The sequence below is a fragment of the Salvelinus sp. IW2-2015 genome, linkage group LG13 (assembly GCF_002910315.2).
Source record: "Salvelinus sp. IW2-2015 linkage group LG13, ASM291031v2, whole genome shotgun sequence".
Lineage (NCBI taxonomy): Eukaryota > Metazoa > Chordata > Actinopteri > Salmoniformes > Salmonidae > Salvelinus > Salvelinus sp. IW2-2015.
The window spans coordinates 4,853,357-4,878,163 of NC_036853.1; the positions used below are offsets into that span (position 1 = coordinate 4,853,357).

General features: G+C 44.7%; 2 protein-coding genes across 2 annotated transcripts in view; one reads left to right on the plus strand and one right to left on the minus strand.

Moving 5' to 3' along the window:
- The window catches only part of LOC111971793 (voltage-dependent calcium channel subunit alpha-2/delta-4), a 124,400-nt gene that overhangs the window by 83,654 nt on the left and 15,939 nt on the right, over positions 1-24,807 (plus strand). The window contains 2 exon segments of the mRNA XM_070446340.1: positions 275-413; positions 1,242-1,313. Of these exon segments, the coding sequence (XP_070302441.1) occupies positions 275-413; positions 1,242-1,313 (211 nt within the window).
- Positions 1,794-4,643, minus strand: LOC111971794 (leucine-rich repeat and transmembrane domain-containing protein 2-like). The gene is made up of 3 exons (XM_024147391.2): positions 4,598-4,643; positions 3,365-4,045; positions 1,794-3,181 (listed from the first exon to the last, which is right to left on the minus strand). Exons 1-3 carry the CDS (start codon positions 4,641-4,643, stop codon positions 2,664-2,666), a joined length of 1,245 nt encoding a protein of 414 aa, XP_024003159.2. The 3' UTR covers positions 1,794-2,663.

The window sequence follows — 24,807 nt, forward strand, 5'->3', positions numbered from 1 at the left end:
CAGAGTTAGCCTATTACAGCCTCCATTAGTCCTACAGAGTTAGCCTACATTAGCCCTACAGAGTTAGCCCATATTACAAGCCTGTGTCCTTTGAGCAGGAAAGTATTCACTAGGAACCAAATTAAAGAAACAGGCAGTCAGTACCTGAACTTGTCCAATATGAAACACTTGTTTTTCCTTTGCAAAACGTTTTGCTACAGTGTGCGCTAATGAATAGGTCTCAGGAGTTTGCTCTAAACTCTCTCTTAATAACTACTTCCTACTCTACAGAAAGTTCTTGACTCCAGCTGATAAGGACAACCTGTTTACAGTGGACCATTTCCCCCTGTGGTACCGCCTGKCCATGGAGAACCCCCCTGGAAGCTTCGTCTACTACATCCCTGTGGAGGACAAAGACAACAGAGACAAGACAGGTACCATCCCTATCATCCAGGGTTGAGGTCCATCCCTAGCCAACTGACATCTACTCCTGAGGTTCTGACTTGTTGCACCCTCGACAACTACTGTGATTATTATTATTTGACCATGCTGGTCATTTATGAACATTTGAACATCTTGGCMATGTTCTGTTATAATCTCCACCCGGCACAGCCAGAAGAGGACTGGCCACCCCTCATAGCCTGGTTCCTCTCTAGGTTTCTTCCTAGGTTTTGGCCTTTCTAGGGAGTTTTTCATAACCACTGTGCTTCTACACCTGTATTGCTTGCTGTTTGGGGTTTTAGGCTGGGTTTCTGTACAGCACTTTGAGATATCAGCTGATGTAAGAAGGGCTATATAAATACATTTGATTTGATTTGATTAGCCTAGTCCCAGATCGGTTTGAGCTGTCTTGGCAATGCTTGCTGTGACAATGGCAGTAGGAGTTGGCAAGACAACACAAACAGACCTAGCATCAGTCTAGTGAATTACGTCTTCTACCAAGTCAATTTAGGAATTTAATGGAGAAATTTGAGAAATTCCATGTACAGCTCCAGCTGGCTGAAATTGACCCCAACTCTGCTAATATTTGATTATTACTATTGACATGACATTATAACAGAACAGCGGTGAGTTTCCCCAAAACATAATGATAATCTTTAGCACTAAGATCATCTGAAATCTACTGGTAACTTCGGCAACGGACCAACGATGCTCTTATTGCTAAAGACAATCATTATGATTTGGGGGAAATCAACCCAGACCTACAGAAGCTCAAAGGTTGTGTTAGACTGATTGATGATTGGTTGATTGTCTTGTGACAGGGGCGTCAAAGTATGTCATAGCCGCCACAGCCGTGACTGTGTCATCGGGAGGCAAGATGGCCATGGCTGGAGGTAAGCTTCTGACTTTTACGTTCTCTGAAATATCGGGCTGCTTAACACCAATCCTGGAGGCGTTAATGCATCGTGTGGCTTCTACGTGTATTGAAGTGTCCATAACGGTAGTAGTATTCTCTGTGGTGCTACTGCTCAATGTTTGACACACTTTTGGCTTGTGGAGAGGGAAGTGCTCCATGTGTCTTGTGAAGGTCCCTAGAAGAGGAGGGTTACTGTTAAATGTATGTGATGGTTGTCACATCATGAGCTTTATCCTCATGGCCTTTTCTCATATCCTGTCACAAAAATCTAGGGGATGCTTACATCAGCTGGAATAAATTGTGGTGGGCAAGGTTAGATAAATAAATGCTTTATTGTCATCAGCATGATTAACAGAATATCACATTATCGTTATTTCTTGAGCAAAACTTAAGAGCAAATGTGTAATGTTAACACAGAGACAGAAATAACGATTAAAGGACTAATGAGATACTGATATATGTACATGTTTTTAGGTCAGTGCTGATCTCTTCGACAGTTCAAAATGGTTAAATGGAAATGGTTGCCAACTAGATTCAGTTCGCAATGAATATGGCTGCTAGCCATGGTACTGACTCTCTTCAGCTGCTGTTATCATAATATCCTCTAGAGGTCAGTAGTTTGCTGTTGTATTGTATGGCTTAGAAAGCAGGCTTACTCTGTACAGATATGAACATTGATTTGACTTGGAATATTCATTTAGTAGAGAGGATTGAGTCACTGCACCTGAGCACAGATCTGATACACAAGACTGCATCTGTCTAACACTGATTCCACAGAACATTGTGTACTATATTCTTGTACATTCATGTGTACTATAACTATTTGAGCGACAACCACTACTGGGATTGTTAACCTGGGCTTTTGTAGCAAAACGTTAGGAGCAGTTACATTACATTAGACAGGGACTTGATCTATTGGCATTTTTTGCTTGAAACACAAAGAACTTTGATGGAAGGTCGGATCAAGGAATAAGCGTACAATTATAATGGATTTCAAAGACGATTTCTAGGAAAGTCTTTGAACCAAGGTGCAGAGGTACCAGAACGTCCACCACACAGTTGGAGAGCTGACTAAAGTACCAATCACGTAGCATCCACACGTCTTGAAGCAATGCAGCGTTCCAGTTTTCCATTTGACGATCAACTGTACGATCATGTCGGTATGCCTCGAACACCAGCAAAGTGCAGCAGAGATACGCTTTCTCAGCTCTATACATTCCCTAGTCTAGAATGCCCTGGAGCACTGAGTAGTAAGACACACAGTTAGGGAATGCAGCCCCCCCTGAATCCTTGCAACAGGAATGTCAGCCAGTCAGAGAAACAAAGGTCAAAAGCCTGTTATTCTGTATGTGTGGACTATGGGACTGGACTCTGGTTCTGGCTCAGCTGGGGATGTTGGGGAGGAAGGAAAGACGCCGTCCTCGACGTCTGTCTCCCCCCCTCCCTCCCCAGCCATCAATGGCTGCCATGTGTTCTTCAGCTCCCTCTGGTACTTGGCCATAAGAGAGGCGTAGATACAGCCGTAGGTGGCCGCCACCACCATCATCACACACACCACACCACACACACACGCCGCCACGATCTGAGTCCCCCAGGCCCTGCGCACGCTAATGGGCCGGTAGCGCTGGCGTACACAGTCTTCTTGGTTGGCCTGGGGCCCGTTCATGAGCCCGTTGATCCGACCGACACAGGGTGGGCGCCCCCCACGGGGCCCATCGTAGCCAGGGACCCTGGCCTGGTTCTCCAACTGCAGGCAGTAGTTGAACATCTCTATGGGGATGCTGCGGATGTCCCGCCCCCTCAGCTCCTTGGGTAGGTTGCATTTCACAGCATCCACCTGCCCGTCTGAAACACACATAGGGATCTAGTGGATCACTAGCAAGATCAATAGATAATCAAGCTCATTTACAGATCAATAACAGACATGACACAGTATCAGACTAGTACATGACATGGAACAAAGGCCAAACTGACTTGACTGTACATGAAACACTGTAAGCTTGAAGCAATACACAACATAATACTGACGTCTGTACAGCAGCCACTCCATCCAGTGCTTGAAGTCCCTCAGGTTGCAGTCACACTCCCAAGGGTTGCCTGCCAGTTGGAGGCTCAGCAGGCTGCCCAGGGGCTGGAAGGTGGCTCTGTCCAGGCTCCGCAGCTTGTTCCCAGTCAGAGACAGCCAGGCCAGGTCCTGGAGCCCGTCCAGCAGCCCATTGGGAAAAACTACCAGGCCGTTCAGGGACAAGTCCAGCCCTTTCAGTATCCAAAGACCCTGGAACAGCTCTCGGCTCAACCCCCAGCGACTATCGTTACACTGGGTAACCTCCGTCTGGTTACTGGGGTCTGTAGGGGTAAGTAGGGGGCAGTCACCCAGGTAGTTCCCTGAGAGGTTGAGCCATTGCAGGCCGCTGAGGCCGGAGAATGACCCTGGTTGCAGGCTGGAGAGGTGGTTGTCAGAGAGGTCCAGGAGCTCCAGAGCGCTGAGGTTGGACAGGTCCCCGTCGCCCAGGGAGGAGAGGTTGTTGTGGGGCAGGAGGAGGGTGCGGGTGTCCTGGGGTAGCAGAGGCAGGACGGTGGTTAGGGAGAGCAGAGCCAGGCCTGTACAGTCTGTGCCGTTGCTGTTGCATATGCACACAGTGGGACAACCGCTAGCTGCCTCTAGCAGACCCAGCAGTACTAGCAGCAGACTGGGCAGGGCTGCAAAGACTGGGGAGAGAGAAGAAGAGGGCTTTAGGAAGAGGACTTTGATAAATCTAAGCAATCTAAAACAAATATATTGTACGTACAGGAAGTTCTGGAGTAGATTAGATTAGAAGTTTAATAGTCACATGTACAGGGTTGCAGGCATAATTACAGGGTACAGTAAAGAAAATCATAAGCTCCGAGCTCCAACAATGCAGGTCAAAGTGAAATAAAACAATACATGTAATAATAAAGAATATAAATACATTTAAATAAAATATATACATGTTAACACTTTAATAATGGTAAATGTTCATTGGGGTAGGGGCAGGGTAAATGTCCGTTGGGGGGAGGGGCAGAAGGGGGACAAGGGGAGCAGGTTGCTGCCTAGTGGTGTCTATTCAGCAGCCTGATGGTCTAGGCGTAGAAGCTGTCGGCCAGTCTTCCAGTATTTGCCATGATGCTCCCGTACTACTTGCGTATTCGTGATGGAAGCCGGAAGAACAGGACATGGCTCGGGTGATGAGTAACTAAACACTGTTGTCCGTCAATCAGCCCACTGTGGCAGTCACTCACCCAGGCTCTCCAGGTGGGTACTCCTAGGCAGGTCGAGGGGCTGCATGTCTGCTGCCACCCTAGACTGGCACTGGCATCGGGCTGTCTCGGTAGGTGCCCTCCTTGTGCCACCCACTAGCTAGAGGGAGAGAGAGAGAGAGAGAGAGATGGTAGTACATGGTGTTGATGTGGATCTGTAGGAGAGAGATTGTTGGCCGTTTTGACTCTCATCTTACATAATACTGACTATGACAATATGTGTACAGATTAGTAAAGACAATATAATCTGTTCCATCTGATTTGGAAAAGCATCATTATATACTTCCCCCTCTTCCCCCCTCTTCCCTCTCGGACTGTTCAAGAGTTTGTTTCCCTTTTCATCCCTTTCAATTCCCTGGTATTTCGAGGGGGGGGGGGTTCAGTCAAAAAGGAGCTTGATGCATGTGCTCTGTGCTTAGCCAAAAGTAAATGCAAGTACTCTACAGAGGTTTTTTAAATTGATTTAAATTTAAAGGCAATGTTCCTGCGTTAGCGGAGAATGAATTCACCGTAAACGCTGCATATAATCCTCAATTAGCTTTACATTTATTTTGCACAATCTGTAACGCTTCAGCGATACAGACTGAACAGAGCACCAAGTCAAAGTTAACTTTCTACTGAACAGCCACTCAACTGTAGAAGTCTTACAGATAACCCTCATCTTTCACATACAGACAATCACAGAGGATAAAGTCATAGTTTTTTTTCCCAGGCTGAGTTCTTGTGGCCTTTGGTCTCTGTGTTGATTTTAAGTGGAGAAGGAGAGGGATAGAGAGGTGAGAGGAGAGAGAGGAGAGACAGACGGAGAGAGACAGACAGACGGAGAGAGACAGAGACAGAGAGTGAGAGAGAGGAGAGAGACAGACAGCGAGAGAGAGTAGAGAGAGAGACAGACAGCGAGAGAGAGAGACAGACAGCGAGAGACAGAGAGAGAGAGAGAGAAAGTGAGAGAGAAAGATGTCCTTCATTTACTGATTTGAAAGAAATGATGTAGCTCCATCATGCGTGCCTCTGCTGCCACTTAGAGGAGCCTTAAGGTCTTTATTTTGTCATCGGTCCACAAAGATCCTGAATTGCTCTCCTCCGCTCAACATTCCTCTCCCATTCGCTTAGTCTGTACTCACATACGTACGCACAGTCTATACAGTTGCAGGATCTTAATTTGACCAGTTTCTCACAGCAGGAAAATAATCTTGCAGCAACAGGAAATGTGAATTATTGTGTGGATTATAATTCCTGGACATTTTTATAGGGGTTGATAGATTTATTGTTTGGGTAAATCAAGTTGACATCTTTAAGTGGAAATTGCAAATTTAAGGAGACTTTTTAAATCTCCTATACATGTATGTTGTTTCCTGCAACAAAATTGTGATCAAATTAAAATCATATACCTGTATATGTCTAAATCTACACTTGTGTTATTTAACATTGTAGGTAGAGTTAAGGGGCATTGGGGGCACTAGCGGGATTATTTGATCGTGTGAAGCGCAATGCCTGAGATGTACGCTTGTGGCGGTTGGTGATGTTTAAGATGAGGGAGGACGATTTAAAAAAAAAAAAAAAATTATGAGCATGGCTTTATTTCTATTACAGCATGTTGGATGACTGTCGTTCATATTCCGTTCACCCAGCTCAATGTATTAGGTCGATAGGTTTAGGCTACTACATACCCATGAGGTTGCTACAACCTATGAATGAAAGTTTACAACATAGTCGAGAGAAAAATTTGAGTAATCAAGGTGACAGACAGTGACACATTCAATACTGCCTTGCACAATCTTGCCTGATCTAGGGTGTAATCATTAGTCCAACAGTTGCAAATGAGAGTTTCTATTGGACAAATTCAGGTATGTTTATCTCTGTTTCGTTCTGTTTGCCTCCGTTTATGAAACTTTTTTCAACAGAATTGGCAGAATGAATACACTCCTGATTACTCGCAAACACAGTTCACCTTCATAGCAGCCACATGCAAACAGCATGATTATTTTGCTCATTGTATAATTCCTTCTTGCATCTATGCGATCTCCTCCTCTCATATTTTCCCTTGGCTTGTGGACTTCTGTGCACAATACATCAGCTGTCTGTGACCAAACCTTCATATCATAACCGCTAACTGCTACACAAAGCCTACATCGTTGTCACCATATTAGCTAACGTCATAGTCAGCAAAGCTACTAGAACTAATGTGTTAGCAAACCCACTACAATCATGCAGTACAGTGTATAGTCAGCAAGCAGTTTAGCAGTTACACCGGGAGGCCCCTGTGGCAATAAATCAATAAAACCAAAAGCTTACCTTGACTTGGAAGAGTTATAGCATCCCTCTCTGTTTGAGCTGGGTGTTTGAGTGGGGTAAACTAGCGATCTGCATTCGCTAGCTAAGTGAAAGTGAATGTTTTTTTTTTAAATACAACAAAATCTCTCCATTTTTTTCAAAACTGTTCAACTATTGTTTGAGTCAACTACTCACTGAATCTCGAAATGAAGTTTGCTTGCTTCTGTTTCTCAATGTGATGTGTGCTTGGTTCTGATTCTCAATTTGATGTGTGCTTGGTTCTGATTCTCAATATGATGTGTGCTTGGTTCTGATTCTCTATATGAAGTGTGCTTGGTTCTGATTCTCAATATTTGATGTGTGCTTGGTTCTGATTCCGATATGATGTGTGCTTGGTTCTGATTCTCTTATGAGTGTGCTTGGTTCTGATTCTCAATATGATGTGTGCTTGGTTCTGATTCTCTATATTGAAGTGTGCTTGGTTCTGATTCTCAATATGATGTGCTTGGTTCTGATTCTCTATATGAAGTGTGCTTGTTCGTTTCTCATTTCAATATGAAGTGTGCTTGGTCTTGATTCTCTATATGAAGTTGTGGCTTGGTTCTGCTTCTCAATATGAAGTGGTGCTGGTTCTGTTTCTCAATTCTCAATAATGAAGTTGTGCTTGCTTCTTCTGTTTCTCGATATGAAGTGTGCTTGTGCTTCTGTTTCTCAGTTTTAGGTGCGCTTGGTTATATTAGTGTATAGTGGAGGGTGTTTTTCGGTTTTTCTGTGTGAGCTGTGAGGTGTGCTGTGCTTGTCCTGTTTAATCAGGGCATGATAGTACATCTGATCTGGAGTCAGTTGATCCACAATGTTCTGTCACTGTCTGGTCTGGAGCCAGCTTAATTAACCAGCCTTAAGAGGATGAGGTAATCTTCATTCCTCAATTAGTGCTGGGGTCCTGAGAAGATTTACCCGACCGTTCTGTCAGAGGTCCAGCACCAAGGAGGTTACAGAAGACATAGATGAAGTGGGGATACTGATATAAGCCTTTTCAAAGCGTTCATTTAATTTCCACGGCTACAAAGGAATTTGTGGAAAATGTAACATCTTGACACCAAGTGAAATGTCAGTATGAATATGCAAGCACGCAATATTTTAACCTAAACTGAGAGTATTACATTTAGGTCAGACTCTTGTGTAGTAGGGAACACAAATACATACCACAATACATACACACACACACATACACACATACACACATACACACACTGCCCTAATCCAAGGACATGTATAGAAGAGAAAACACTCAGATTTAGGGGAGGTACCTCATTTTCTATGGATATGGCTTTGACAGAAGCCTCTGGCACCACTCCTTCCATTTACGATTCACACACACACACTCACACTCACACAAACACAAACATTCACACACACACAAACTCACTCACGCACACACAAACTGGACCACACACACACACACACACACACACACACACACACACACACACCACACACACACACACACACACACACACACACACACACACACACACACACACACACACACACAACACACACACCACACACACACACACACACACACACACACTCCACAGCACAAAACTCACGAACACGCTTAGACACAAACTCACACACACCCACACACACGCACTCTCTCTCTCTCCCTCCCACATCAGAGCACTTCTCATTCCGTCCCTCAGTCAGCCTCTACTTCTCCTTGTCTCTGCCCTACTTTTTTAGGTCCAGTACAGTAGTCAAATCGAAGTGATTGAAGCACTTGGGAGTCCATTCCAGGGGGGGCTGCCTCATTGAATTACACTTCCAGCTGATGAGAGAAGCTTTTGGGGGAGGGGGATGACAATAAAAAGCTAGCATACATAATTTAGTACAGCCTTGCCACAAAAGGAAGATAGATAGACGCGTAAGTGTTGGGACAAATATGGTAGTCTATACAGACACAATTAAGTGTTTTGGCACCCTTACATGTTTCACTATTTCTTCTAAAATAAGTTGAAATTGAAACCTTTTGGGTGTACACATATGTATTTGTTTAATTTACAGGATAAAAAAATAAATACATCTGAACTGAAATTTAGATATTTCACTTGAAAGGGAAAAAATGGCCTGGACTAAATTATACAAAATTCAAATTAATTTGGTTGGAGGCAGGTGATTCTCGTGTATGTCTAATTTACCTCACCTGTGGTAAGTTGCAGGTGCCTACAGGGTACAAATAGCCATTCAACCAGTTCTGAAAAGAGAAAAGGGAACATTTTGCTCCATTACACTCCAATGTAAAATGCAATGGTGCCATTTAACTGCATCTGCATATGCAACAGCTCCAACTGGCRGTGCAGTGTATCAAAGTATCCCATATTATACCAAGTGTTTAATTACAAACGATGGCGTTGTGAGCTGCATTGACAGCTTGGTACCATCAAGTGCACCATCACACAGATCACATTGGATTAGGCCTCCCTCCGCCTCCCACTCATTGATGGTAAATGTGCAGTTATTCCTGCCCCAGATTAGGACACAGGTCTCAATCGTCCCCGGCAGCAGGGTTTAGACTGCAGGACAGATGCTTGTTATGATTCCAGATGGCTGTTTGTGTGGCGGTGGAACACATAGAACACATTCAGGGCCTTGCAAAGGTATTCATCCACCTTGGTGTTTTTCCTATATTGTTGAATTACAACCTCTAATTTAAATAGATTTTTATTTGGATTTCATGTAATGGACATACACAAAATAGTCCAAATTGGTGAAGTGAAATTTAAAAAAGAACTTGTTTCAAAAAACTATTTTAAAAAATGTAAGAAACGTGGTGTGTACATATTTATTCACCCCCCTTTGCTATGAAGCCCCTAAATAAGATCTGGTGCAACCAATTACCTTCAGAAGTCACATAATTAGTCCACCTGTGTGCAATCTAAGTGTCACATGACCTGTCACATGATCTCAGTATATATACACCTGTTCTGAAAGGCCCCAGAGTCTGCAACACCAGTAAACAAGGGGCACCACCAAGCAAGCGGCACCATGAAGACCAAGGAGCTCTCCAAACAGGTCAGGGACAAAATTGTGGAGAAGTACAGATCAGGGTTGGGTTATAAAAAAATATCTGAAACTTTGAACATCGCACGGAGCACCATTAAATCCATTATAAAAAAAATTGGAAGAATATGGCATAACGACAAACCTGCCAAGAGGGGGCCACCCACCAAAACTCACAGACCAGGCAAGGAGGGCATTAATCAGAGGCAACAAAGAGACCAAAGATAACCCTGAAGGAGCTGCAAAGCTCCACAGCGGAGATTGGAGTATCTGTCCATAGGACCACTTTAAGCCGTACACTCCACAGAGCTGGGCTTTATGGAAGAGTGGCCAGAAAAAAGCCATTGCTTAAAGAAGAAAATAAGCAAACACGTTTGGTGTTCGCGAAAAGGCATGTGGGAGACTCCCTTAACATATGGAAGAAGGTACTCTGGTCAGATGAGACTAAAATGTTGCTTTTTGGCCATCAAGGAAAACGCTATGTCTGGCGCAAACCCAACACCTCTCATCACCCCAAGAACACCATCCCCACAGTGAAGCATGGTGGTGGCAGCATCATGCTGTGGGTATGTTTTTCATCGGCAGGGACTGGGAAACTGGTCAGAATTGAAGGAATGATGGTTGGCGCTAAATACAGGGAAATTCTTGAGGGAAACCTGTTTCAGTCTTCCAGAGATTTGAGACTGGGACGGAGGTTCACCTTCCAGCAGGACAATGACCCTAAGCATTCTGCTAAAGCAACACTTGAGTGGTTTAAGGGGAAACATTTAAATGTCTTGGAATGGCCTAGTCAAAGCCCAGACCTCAATCCAATTGAGAATTTGTGGTATGACTTAAAGATTGCTGTACACCAGCGGAACCCATCCAACTTGAAGGAGCTGGAGCAGTTTTGCCTTGAAGAATTGGCAAAAATCCCAGTGGCTAAATGTGCCAAGCTTCTAGAGACATACCCCAATAGACTTGCAGCTGTAATTGATATGCACGCTGAATAGTTATGCACGCTCAAGTTTTCATTTTTTTGTGTTGTTTCTTGTTTGTTTCACAATAAAAAATATTTTGCATCTTCAAAGTGGTATGCATGTTGTGTAAATCAAATGATATAAACCCCCCAAAAATACATTTTAATCCCAGGTTGTAAGGCAACAAAATAGGAAAAATGCTAAGGGGTGTGAATACTGTAGAGCCACACGTAAAACACATATAACAAGACATAGAACAACACGTACACTACCGGTCAAAAGTTTTAGAACACCTACTCATTCATGGATTTTTCTTTATTTTTACTATTTTCTACATCGTAGAATAATAGTGAAGACATCAAAACTATAAAATAACACATATGGAATCATGTTGAACCTAAAAAGTGTTAAATTAATATATTTGAGATTCTTCAAATAGCCACCCTTTTTGCCTTAATAACAGCTTTGCAATCTCTCAACCAGCTTCACCTGGAATGCTTTTCCAATAGTCTTGAAGGAATTCCCACATTTGCTGGGCTCTTGTTGGCTGCTTTTCCTTCACTCTGCGGTCCAACTCATCCCAAACCATCTCAATTGGGTTGAGGTCGGGAGATTGTGGAGGACAGGTCATCTGACGCAGCACTCCATCACTCTCCTTCTTGGTAAAATAGCCCTTTCACAGCCTGGAGGTGTGTTGGGTCATTGTCCTGTTGAAAAACAAATGATAGTCCCACTAAGCCCAAACCAGATGGGATGGCATATCTCTGCAGAATACTGTGGTAGCCATGCTGGTTAAGTGTGCCTTGAATTCTAAATAAATCACAGACAGTGTCACCAGCAAAGCACCCCCACACCATAACACCTCCTCCTCTATGCTTTACGGTGGGAAATACACATGCAGAGATCATCCTTTCACCCACACCGCATTGGGGAGGCAGGTAGCCTAGTGGTTATAGCATTGGGTCAGTAACCAAACGGTTGCTAGATCAACTCCCCAAGCTGACAAGGTACAAATCTGTTGTTCTGCCCCTGAACAAGGCAGTTAACCCACTGTTCCTAGGCCATCATTGTAAATAAGAATTGTTCTTAACTGACTTGCCAAGTTAAATTAAGGTTAAAAAAAGAAATTTTTAATCAAAAATCTCACAAAGACACAGCAGTTGGAACCAAAAATCTCCAATTTGGTCTCCAGACCAAAGGACAAATTTCCACCGGTCTAATGTCCATTGCTCGTGTTTCTTGGCCCAAGCAAGTCTCTTCTTCTTATTGGTGTCCTTTAGTAGTAGTTTCTTTGCAGCAATTCGACCATGAAGGCCTGTTTCAGGCAGTCTCCTCTGAACAGTTGATGTTGAGATGTGTCTGTTACTTGAACTCTGTGAAGCATTTATTTGGGCTGCAATTTCTGAGGCTGGTAACTCTAATGAACTTGTCTTCTGCAGCAGAGGTAACAGGGTCTTCCTTTCCTGTGGCGGTCCTCATGAAAGCCAGTTTCATCATAGCGTTTGATGGTTTATGCGACTGAACTTGAAGAAACTTTCAAAATTCTTGAAATGTTCCGTATTGACTGACCTTCATGTCTTAAAGTAATGATGGACTGTCATTTCTCTTTGCTTATTTGCACTGTTCTAGTCATAATATGGACTTGGTATTTTACCAAAAAGGGCTATCTTCTGTATACCGCCCTACCTTGTCACAACACAACTGATTGGCTCAAACGCATTAAGAAGGAAAGAAATTCCACAAATAATTTCTGTTAATTGAAATGCATTCCAGGTGATTACCTCATGAAGCTGGTTGAGAGAATGCCAAGAGTGTGCAAAGCTGTCATCAAGGCAAAGGATGGCTACTTTGAAGAGTCTAAAATACTAAATATATTTTGATTTGTTTAACACTTTTTTGCTTACTATATGATTTCATATGTGTTATTTCATAGGTTTGATGTATTCACTATTAGTAAAATAAATAGTAAAAAAAAGTATAATAATTGAATGAGTTGGTGTTCTAAAACTTTTGACCGGTAGTGTAGAACACATTGAACACATACACTACATGACCAAAGGTATGTGGACACTGTCAAACATCTCCAAAATCATGGGCATTACAGTTTTTTCTGAATGCTTAAACACTAACAGTAATTCTTGAAGCACTATAGTCTGAAACCATTAACACTTGTAGCCAATGCATTCATCAAGTGTGCCAAATTGAATGCACGTTCTCTTTTTTACACTCAGTTTGTAATTTTATAACACACTTTTTGCAAAACTGTAAATACAACTCACTGCTTTACACTCAATTTGCAATTTAATAACACACTAATAGCAATACCATTAACATTGGTCCCTACATTGCTACACTATTCCGCCAATTTCCTTTCCACACTGACACATGTGAAAACACTTTTAGATAATGAGTTCACTTACAAATCAGAGATGGAGCACTATAAATAGGCCACTGATAAACAATGGGTTTGGACAACAATGGAGGCCAATATTGGACAGAGAGTAAGAGGGGTGAAAACTAGAGGAGGAGAAGGACGAGGTGAAGTAGGACGGGGGGAAGGAGAGGACGGGGAAGAGGAAGAGGAAGGGTAGTCAGGAAAACAATAAACTGATGAAATCAGAGCGACTGTGGTTGACCATGTTGTCCACCATGGGATGAGCATGAGGGAGGCTGGGCAACGGGTTCAACCAAATCTGAGCCGCTATACTGTTGCAGGTATCATCCGGATATATCTAAATGAGAACCGGTAAGTAACTGTAAGTGCTGTAGTCTTACTGGTACATTAGTATGTACTGTACTTTCATAATGAGAAGGATCTATCACTAAAATCATTCAAACGTTTTACAGAACTGCAAGAAAACCAGTATCTGGTGGAAGAGGTCGACTGTTCACCCCAGAGCAGGAGACCCACATTGTAAATATGGTCATTGCAAATAGCTGCATCAGACTAAGAGAACTGCAGGACCACATAATGGCAGATAACACCATATTCCAAAACGTCAACAGAGTGAGTCTCTCTGCACTTTCTCGTCTCCTGAAACGCAATAGATTTAGGATGAAGCAGCTGTACAGAGTCCCCTTCGAAAGAAACTCAGACCGTGTAAAACAACTAAGATATGAATATGTGCAGGTAAGCTATACTATCCTATCATTGGTACTGGATCTAGAAGTGTATGGTGCTACATTATATTGACTGATCCCTGTCTTTTCCTACTGTGCTACATTGTTTTGTCTTGTCTCTTTCAGAGAGTCATGGAGCTAAAAAAAGATGCAGTGCATCATGAGCTAATATATGTGGACGAGGCAGGTTTCAACCTTGCAAAAACAAGGGGCCGCGGCAGAAATATCATCAGACACCGTGCCATCATCAACGTCCCGGGACAACGTGGTGGCAACATAACAATGTGTGTGGCTTTTAGTCAAAACGGCATCCTTCACCATCATGCCCATACAACAGGCCCATACAACACTGCACACATTACCACATTTCTGGACACCCTCCACAACAGACTAATCCCAATGACCAGGGACCAGAGCAGCGCAGGTACGTTATCATCTGGGACATTGTTAGTTTCCACCGGGCTGCTGTGGGCCGCAATTGGTTCACAGGTCACCCACTTTTCATCGCACTCAAATCTCCCCTATACGCTCCGTTCTGGAATCCTATTGAAGAATTATTCTCTGCATTGCGTTGGAAGGTGTATGATCGCCAGCCCCACCAATCCCCTTCTACTGAAATAAGGAGTTGGTCCCCCTTTGCTGCTATAACAGCATCTACTCTTCTGGGAAGGCTTTCCACTAGATGATAGAACATTGCTGAGGGAACTTTCTTCCATTCAGCCACAAGAGCATTAGTGAGGTTGGGCACTGATGTTGGGCGATTAGGCCTGGCTCGCAGTCGGCGTTCCAATTCGTCCCAAAGGTGTTCGATGGGGTTGAGGTCAGGGCTCTATGCAGGCAAGTCAAGTTCTCGACAAACCATTTCTGTATGGACCTCGCTTCGTGCACAGGGGCATTGTCATGCTGAAACAGGAAAGGGCCTTCCCAAACTGTTGCCACAAAGTTGGAAGCACAGAATCATCTAGAATGTCATTGTATGCTGTAGAGTTAAGATTTCCCTTCAATGGAACCAAGAGATCTAGCCCTAACCATGAAAAACTGCCCCAGACCATTATTCCTCCTCCACCAAACTTTACAGTTGGCACTATGCACTATGCTTCCGCCAAACCAAGATTCGTCCGTCGGACTGCTAGATGGTGAATCGTGATTCATCACTCCAGAGAACGAATTTCCGCTGCTCCAGAGTCCAATGACAGTGAACTTTACACCACTTCAGCTGATGCTTGGCATTGCGCATGGTGATCTTAGGCTTGTGGGCGGCTGCTCGGYGACGGAAATAATTTTATTAAGCTCCTGACGAACAGTTATTGTGCTGACGTTGCTTCCAGAGGCAGTTTGGAACTCGGTAGTGAGTGTTGCAACCCAGGACAGGCGATTTTTACGCACTACGGGCTTCACCACTCGGCGGCCCCTTTCTGTGAGCTTGTGTGGCCTACCACTTTGCAGATGAGCCGTTGGTGCTCCTCGGTGTTTTCACTTCACAATAACAGCACTTACAGTTGAACGGGGCAGCTCTAGCAGGGCAGACATTTGACGAACTGACTTGTTGAAAAGGTGGCATCCTATGATGGTGCCGCGTTGAAAGTCACTGAGCTTCAGTAAGGCCATTCCACTGCCAATGTTTGTCTATGGAGATTGCATGGCAGTGTGCGCGATTTTATACACCTGTCAGCAATGGGTGTGGCTGAAATAGTCGAATCCACTAATTTGATGTGGTGTCCACATACGTTTGTATATATAATGTAGAACAACACATAGAAAACATAGAACAACACATAGAAAACATAAAAGAACACATAAAAGAACACATAAAACAACACATAACACATAGAAAGGAAGGGAAAGGGGGATACCTAGTCAGTTGGACAACAGAATGCATTCAACTGAAATGTGTCTTCCGCATATAACCTAACTTCTCTGAATCAGAGAGGTGCGTGGGCATGCCTTAATCGACATCCACGTCATCGGCATAGAACACATAGAACAACACATAGAACCCCACATAGAACACATAAAACCACACATAGAACACAAAAACCACACATAGAACACATAGAACACATAAAACCACACACAGAACACAAAAACCACACATCGAACACATAAAACTACACATAGAACCACACATAGAACACATAAAATCACACATAGAACACATAAAATCACACACAGAACACATAAAATCACACATTGTCACGTTCTGACCTTAGTTTCTTTTTATGTCTTTGTGTTAGGTTGGTCAGGGCGTGAGTTTGGGTGGGTAGTCTATGTTCTGTTTTCTATGTTGTTGTATTTCTATGTCTGGCCTGATATGGTTCTCAATCAGAGGCAGCTGTCGATCGTTGTCTCTGATTGAGAATCATATTTAGGTAGCCTGTTTTCCCACTATGGGTTGTGGGTGTTTATTTTCTGTCTAGTGTCTGTTCACCTTACAGAACTGTTTCGTTTTTCTTATCGTTGTTATTTTGTGTAGTGTTCAGTTTGAAATTAAAATATGACGAACACTTACCACGCTGCATTTTGGTCCTCCTCTCCTTCCACCAACAAGAATCGTTACAGAACCACCCACCAGAAAAGGACCAAGCAGCGTGGTAACCAGGAGCAGAGGGTTCAGGACTCCTAGACATGGGAGGAAATTTTGGATGGCAAAGGACCCTGGGCACAGCCGGGGGAGTATCGCCGTCCGAAAGAGGAGCTGGAGGCAGCTAGAGCGGAGCGGCGCCACTATGAGGAATTGGCGCGAGGTAACGGGCACGAGAGGCAGCCGGGTAGATTGGCGGACTCAGGTAGGAGACCTGAGCCAACTCCCCGTGCTTACCGTGGCGAGAGAGTGACTGGGCAGGCACCGTGTTATGCGGAGAAGCGCAAGGTGTCCCCAGTGCGTACGCATAGCCCGGTGCGCTACATCGCAGCTCCTCGAATCGGCCGGGCTAGAGTGGGCATCGAGCCAGGAGGGATGATGCCGGCTCAGCGCATCTGGTCTCCAGTGCGTCTCCTCGGCCTGGGGTATACTGCACCAGCCCTACGCACGGTGTCTCCAGTTCGCCAGCACAGCCCAGTGCGGCCTGTTCCAACTCCCCGCACTTGCCGGGCTACAGGGGGGATCCAGCCAGGACGAGTGGTGCTAGCTCTGCGCTCGAGACCGCCAGTGCGCCTCCACGGTCTAGTGCATCCGGTGCTTCGGCCAAGCGAAGCCTCCTGCATGTCTCCCCAGCCTGTGAGTTCTGTGCCTGTGCTAAACACAACCTCCTGCAGTCTCCCAGCCGGTGATCCTGTGCCTTCTCCCAGAGCCAGGCCTCCTGTGTGTCTCTCCATTCCAGTAATCCATGGCACGAAACCTCCAGTGATATCCATGCACGAAGCCTCCAGTGATAATCCATGGCACGAAGCCTCCAGTGATGATCCATGCACGAAGCCTCCAGTGATATCCATTGCAAGAAGCCTCCAGTGATGATCCATTGCACGAAGCCTCCAGTGATGAATCCATGGCACGAAGCCTCAGTGATGATCCATGGCACGAAGCCTCCAGTGATGATCCATGGCACGAAGCCTCCTGTGAGGATCCATGGCACGAAGCCTCCAGTGAGGATCCATGGCACGAAGCCTCCGTGAGGATCCATGCATGAGCTCCAACGAAGACGTCAGTCCGGAGCCTCCAGCGACACCCTCTAGTCCGGAGCCTCCAGCGACGCCCTCTAGTCCGGAGCAGCCGGAGTCTCCTCCTGTCGGAGCAGCCGGAGTCTCCCTCCTGCCCGGAGCAGCCGGAGTCTCCCTCCTGTCCGGAGCAGCGAGCACCCTCCTGTCCTGAGCTGCCGGAGCAGCCCGTCTGTCCTGAGCTGCCGGAGCAGCGCCCGTCTGTCCTGAGCTGCCGGAGCCGCCCGTCTGTCCTGAGCAGCTGCCGGAGCGCCCGTCTGTCCTGAGCTGCCGGAGCCGCCCGTCTGTCCTGAGCTGCCGGAGCCGCCGTCTGTCCTGAGCTGCCGGAGCCGCCCGTCTGTCCTGAGCTGCCGGAGCCGCCCGTCTGTCCTGAGCTGCCGGAGCCGCCCGTCTGTCCTGAGCTTGCCGGAGCCGACCCGTCTGGTCCTGAGCTGCCGGAGGACCGCCGTCAGTCAGGAGCCGCCGGAAGCCGCCCGTCTGTCCTGACTGCCAGAGCCGTCCTTCATTCCGGCGCCGCCGGAGTCACCCTTCACTCCGGGCACCGCCGGAGTCGCCTTTCCACTACGGCGCTGCCGAGCCTCCCATCAGTCAGAGCTGCCGTTACCCGTCCCTTCACTCGGCGCTGGGGAGTCGCTTTCACTAAGGGCGCTGCCGGGCTCCCATCTATTCGGGCCCGCTGCAAGGGTTCCCAAGGTCCGAGGTCGGCAGCGAGGGTCGCCGCTCCAAGGCCGCCACTTAAGCTGGAAAAGACTATGGTGGAGTGGGGTCACGTCCCGCCGCCAGAGCCGCCACCGCGGACAGACGCCACCCAGACCCTCCCCTATACGGTTCAAGTTTTGCGGCCGGATTTCCGCCACCTTTTTGGGGGGGGGGTACGTCATGTTCTGACCTTAGTTTATTGGTATGTCTTTGTGTTAGGTAGTGGTCAGGGCGTGAGTTTGGGTGGGTAGTCTATGTTCTGTTTTCTATGTTGTATTTCTATGTCTGGCCTGATATGGTTCTCAATCAGAGGCAGCTGTCGATCGTTGTCTCTGATTGAGAATCATATTTAGGTAGCCTGTTTTCCCACTATGGGTTGTGGGTGTTTATTTTCTGTCTAGTGTCTGTTCACCTTACAGAACTGTTTCGTTTTTCTTATCGTTGTTATTTTGTGTAGTGTTCAGTTTGAAATTAAAATATGACGAACACTTACCACGCTGCATTTTGGTCCTCCTCTCCTTCCACCAACGAGAATCGTTACACAAATAGAACACATAAAACTACACACAAAAACCACACATAGAACCACACATAGAACAAATGAAACCACACATAAAACACAAAAACCACACATCGAACACATAGAACCACACATAGAACACATAGAACCACACATAGAATACACAAAACCACACATAGAACACACAAAACCACACATAGAACACTTAAACCACACACAGAACACATGAAACCACACATAGAACCACACATAGAACACATAAAACCACACATAGAACCACACATAGAACACATAGAACCACACATAGAACACATAACACCACACGTAAAACACATAAAACCACACTTAGAACACATAAAACCACACGTAGAACACATAAAACCACACACAGAACACTTAAAACCACACATAAAACCACACATAGAACACACACATAAAACCACACACAGAACACATAAAACCACACACAGAACACATAAAACCACACATAGTACACATAAAACCACACATGGCCCCCAGTGTGAACTCACGCTCTAAATCTATAATACGTAATTTATTCTACATTATTTCTCTTCCTAAACTGTGTTGTTGTTAGACCGCAAAACCAAAAGGGTCGATGTACTATAAAGAAGGCTATACAGTGTGTATCTATACATCTATAGAACATGTCCATTTATGTTATATTAATTTACTACCTTATAGTAAGCAGTATTATTTAAAAATCCACCCCCGATACTAGATGTCTGTATGTAGAGTTGATATATAAGGTTATTCAGCTACTAACTCTACTTTATGTCTGTAGTCTTTTACATTTTATAAAGTCCTCTTTTCATCCCAGTACACACTACCTGCATTGCAATGCTACTGTACCTCACTGCAGCTTGGACAAGGACAATTTCCCTTGGTTGTGTTTTGCTCCCACAAGTTTATGGATTAGTTCATTCTGATAATTGCACTGGAATGAGGGGGAAAACAGTGGGGGGGGAAAATGTCTTACCTGCAAACAGACTCAATGCATTAGCCTAGTAGCTGGAATATTATTTCACAAGAAGCATAGAGAAAGGGAAAACCTCCCTAACAACAGATACTTCTACACACACAGAGCAGCAGCACACTCTCTCTCTTGCTCTCTCACACAGCCAGTGCATTACTCACCATCTGGTGATGTCTCAGTCTCCAAAGTGCTATAGCTCTTAAATAAGAAAAGTGCTTCAGTAGTATCTTTTATCCTCCCTGTGTGGAAAAAACAATATGCTTCATCTGATGTTGCTGCTAACGGAGGTGTTTGGAGAAAGGTCCTGGTTCCTGCTGTATCTCTGTGTATCCTGGATGCTGGGGTCCCAAGGGAACAAACACATGCTCTTAAACTCCTGTCTTCTCCTCTGCTTCCTCCTTCTCTCTGCCTCTCGGAGCGGTCTCTCTATCTCTCCCCTCTCCTCTCCTCTCAGGTCCTCTTACCGACTGTGCTTTCCTGGTAGTTGGAGTACACTACTGTCCAGAGGTTCAGTATAGCTGTGTGTGAGTGTGTGCATGAAGCTTGGTTTGACAAAAAGAGAGAGAGAGATGAGGAGAGAGAGGGGTGGGGGGGAGAGAGCGAGGGGGAGGGAGAGAGAGCGAGGGGGGAGAGGGAGAGCGAGAGGGGAGAGAAAAGGGGAAGAGTGGGGAGAGAGAGGGGGAAGGGAGAAGAGGGGAAGAGAGCGAAGGGGAGAGGGAGAGCAGGAGAGAGAGAGAAGGAATGGGGGAGATATAATGGGGAGAGAGGGGGGAAGGGGAAGAGGGGCTAAGAGGGGAGGAGGAGAGAGCGAGGGGAGAGGGAGAGAGAGAGAGAGAATGGAGGGAGAGGGAGAGCAGAGAGAGAGAGAGCGAGGGAGGAGAGGGGAGAGCAGAGAGGGAGAGGAGAGAGAGAGAAAGGGAAGAGTGGGAGAGGGAAGAAGCAGGAGGAAGAGAGAGGGAGAGAATGGGGGAGATAAAATGGAGAGAGAGAGAGGGGGAAGGGGAGAGAGGGTAAAGAGGGGGGAGGGAGAGAGAGTGCGAGGGAGAGGAGAGGGAGAGGAGGAGAGAATGGGAGAGAGGGAGAGCAGGAGGGGAGAGGGAAAGGGACGAGGGAAGGGGGGAGAGAGAGAGAGAGAGAGGAGGAAAGAGAACAAAAGAAAAGAAGGAGAGGGACAGAGAGAGAGGGGGGAGGGAGAGAGAGTGGAAGAGGAAGGAGAGGGAGAAGAGAGAGGTTGTGAGGGCGGGAGGAATCAGCTGATATAGCTCAGTACCTCACAGAAGATCAGAGTGTCTCTATAGGCTGTTGTAAATCCTGGACCCTGAGCTGCATTTGTCCTAAAATGCCTAGTGATGGTTGGTGTGTGCCTCTTTTTCCATTACTTTCAGCTTTGCATCTGGTGGAAGACTATTGACTGCAGAAAACTGCAAAACAATAAAAGCACCCCTGCTGCACCAGTGGCTCGTGCCAGGCAGCCAGGCAGCCTGACTTCCACTGATAAGGATCATGTCATTATGAGATAGACAGAATCTGTTCTTGACTCATTCTGCTGTGTCATTGGCCTTGCTGGAAAGGTAGGCAATGTCTGACAGGGAGGTATAGGTCTTCTGATTGGCTCCTCCTCTGTTCTGTCCAATTAGAGGTCACCAACAACTTACTCTACTCCAAGGGGGCTTAAAGATGGGGCTTAAAGATGTATCTTTGTTATCAACCTGTCATTGGTGTTGAATATCACCTTGTCATTCATTCAGTCATTCAGTCAGTCAATCAGTCAGTGTGTGTAGTCCTCCTTACTTCTCCGGACTGCAGATGACATGGTTTTGGTCAGAAGGACTCATTAGTAGAGTGATCAGACTGGGTGTGTTTGTGTGTGCATCGTACCGACACCACATGACCAAAAGACACTACACACCTGCTCGTCAAACATCTCATTCCAAAATCATGGGCATTCATATTGAGTTGGTCACCCCTTTGCTGCTATAACAGCCTCCACTCTTTCTGGGAAGGTTTTCCACTAGATGTTGGAACATTTCTGCGGGGACTTGTTTCCATTCAGCCACAAGAGCATTAGTGAAGTCGGGCACTGATGTTGGGCGTTTAGACCTGGCTCGCAGTCGGCATTCCAATTCATCCCAAAGGTGCCAGTCAAGTTCTTCCACACCGATCTCTACCAACCATTTCTGTATGGACCTCGCTTTGTGCACGGGGGCATTGTCATGCTGAAACAGGAAAGGGCCTTCACCAAACTGCCACAAAGTTGGAAGCACAGCATTCTCCAGAATGTCATTGTATGCTGTAGCATTAAGATTTCCCTTCACTGGAACTAAGGGACCGAGCCCGAATCATGAAAAACAGCCACAGACCATTATTCCTCATCCACCAAACTTTACAGTTAGCACTATGCATTGGGGCAGGTAGCGTTCTTCTGGCATCCACCGAACCCAGATTCGTCCGTCAGACTGCCAGATGGTGACTCCAGAGAACGCGTTTCCAATGCAATGGCGGCTAGCTTTACACCCCTCCAGCCGATGCTTGGTATTGCGCATAGTGATCTTAGGCTTGTGTGCAGCTGCTTAGTCATGGACACCCATTTCATGAAGCTCCCGACAAACATGTATTTTGCTGACGTTGCTGCCAGAGGCAGTTTTGAACTCAGTAGAAAGTGTTATAACCGAGGACGGATGATTTTTACGCGCTACACGCTTCAGCACTTGGCAGTCCCGTTCTGTGAGCTTGTGTGGCCTAGCACTTTGCAGCTGAGCCGTTGTTGCTCCTAGACGTTTCCACTACACAATAACAGCACTTACAGTTGACCAGGGGAGCTCTAACAGGGCAGAAATTTGACGAGCTGACTTGTTGGAAAGGTGGCATCCTATGACGGTGCCACATTGAAAGTCACTGAGCTCTTCAGTAAGGCCATTCTACTGCCAACGTTTGTCTATGGAGATTGCATGGCTGTGCTCAATTTTATACACCTGTCAGCAATGAGTGTGGCTGAAATAGTCGAATCCGCTAATTTGAAGGGATGTCCACATACTTTTGTATATTTACACACATTTAATATCATCTAACCTAGTAATTATGCAATTTACTTGCCTGCATGTGTGTGTGAGCCATCATAAAATTTGAGGAAATTGCATAATTACTAGGTTAGATGATATTAGATGAGGTTAGATGATATAAGATGAGGTTAGATGATATAAGATGAGGTTAGATGATATAAGATGAGGTTAGATTATATATAAAAATGAGTTAGATGATATTAGATGAGGTTGGATGAATATAAAAATGAGGTTAGATGATATAAAAGATGAGGTTAGATGATATAAGATGAGTTAGATTATATAAAATGAGGTTAGATTATATTAGATTAGGTTTAGATGATATAAAAATGAATTAGATGATATAAAATGAGGATAGATGATATAAGATGAGGTTTAGATTATATAAAATGAGGTTAGATGAGATTAAAGATGAGTTGTTTTAGATGATTTATGAGATGAGTTTAGATGATATGGAGATGAGGTTTTAGATGATATAAGATGAGGTTAGATGATATAAGATGAGGTTTAGATTAATAAAATGAGGTTAGATGATATAAGATGAGTTAGTATATATAAAAATGATGGTAAGTGATATTTAGATGAGGTAGATGATATTAGATGATTAGATGATATGAGATGAGGTTAGATGATATAAGAATGAGGTTAGATGATATAAGATGAGGTTAGATGATATAAGATGAGGTTAGATGATATAAAATGAGGTTAGAATTATATAAAATTAGGTTAGATGATATTAGATGAGGTTAGATGATATGAGATGAGGTTGATGATATTAAGATAGGTGTAAGATGATATTAAGATGAGGTTAGATGATATAAGATGAGGTTAGATGATATGAGATGAGGTTAGATGATGTTAGATGAGGTTAGATTATATTAGATGAGTTTAGATGATGTTAATGAGGTTAGATTAGTACTTTTGTTGTCTGTTTTCACAGAAATTGCATTGCGTCAAAAGAGTATCCACAAACAAAAGAGAGACATGATATAGGGCATAACATCAGACAATCAATAGCTAATTACCATTTTAAACAAGACAATTGAAGTAACATCTGGGAAATGAAGCATTGATATCTCACGGACACAGAACTCTGCAGAAGTATCAACAAGCACAGAGCTACGTGAAAGCCTGGTAGATGTGCTCAGAGTGATACCCTTCCAAACACAATTTACCTTAACGCACGCCTCAAATCAAATCCAATTGATTTGTCATGTGTCGAAACGACAAGTGTAGACCTTACTGTGAAATGCTACTTACAAGCCCTTAACCAACATTGCAGTTAAAAGAAATAGAGTTAAGAAAAAGATTTATTAAATTAACGAAAGTTAAAAAAATTCATTAAAAAGTACCTCAAGGAAAATGACTTAACAATAACGAGGCTTTATACAGGGCGGGTACCGGGTACCGAGTCAATGTGCAGGGGTACAAGTTAGTCGAGGTCATTTGTAAAGTGGACTACGCATTTGTGGTGTAAAGTACTCAAGTAAAAATACTTTAAAGTACTTCTGAAGTAGTTTTTGGCGTATCCGCTAATTTACTTTACTATTTATATTTTTGACTACTTTTACTTTTACTCACTACATTCAGAAGAAATAATGTACTTTTTACTCCATACATTTTCCTTGACAATCAAAAGCACTCGTTACATTAGTGATGCTTAGCAGGACAGAACATCCTTGGTCATCCCTACTGCCTCTGATCTGGTGGACTCACTAAACACACATGCTTCGTTTTGTAAATGATGTTGGAATTGTTGGAGTGTGCGCTGCTGGCTATCTGTATGTTTTTAAATAAGGAAAAGGGTTGCCGGTCTGGTAGCTTAAGAAAATGGAATTATCTCTCTCTGG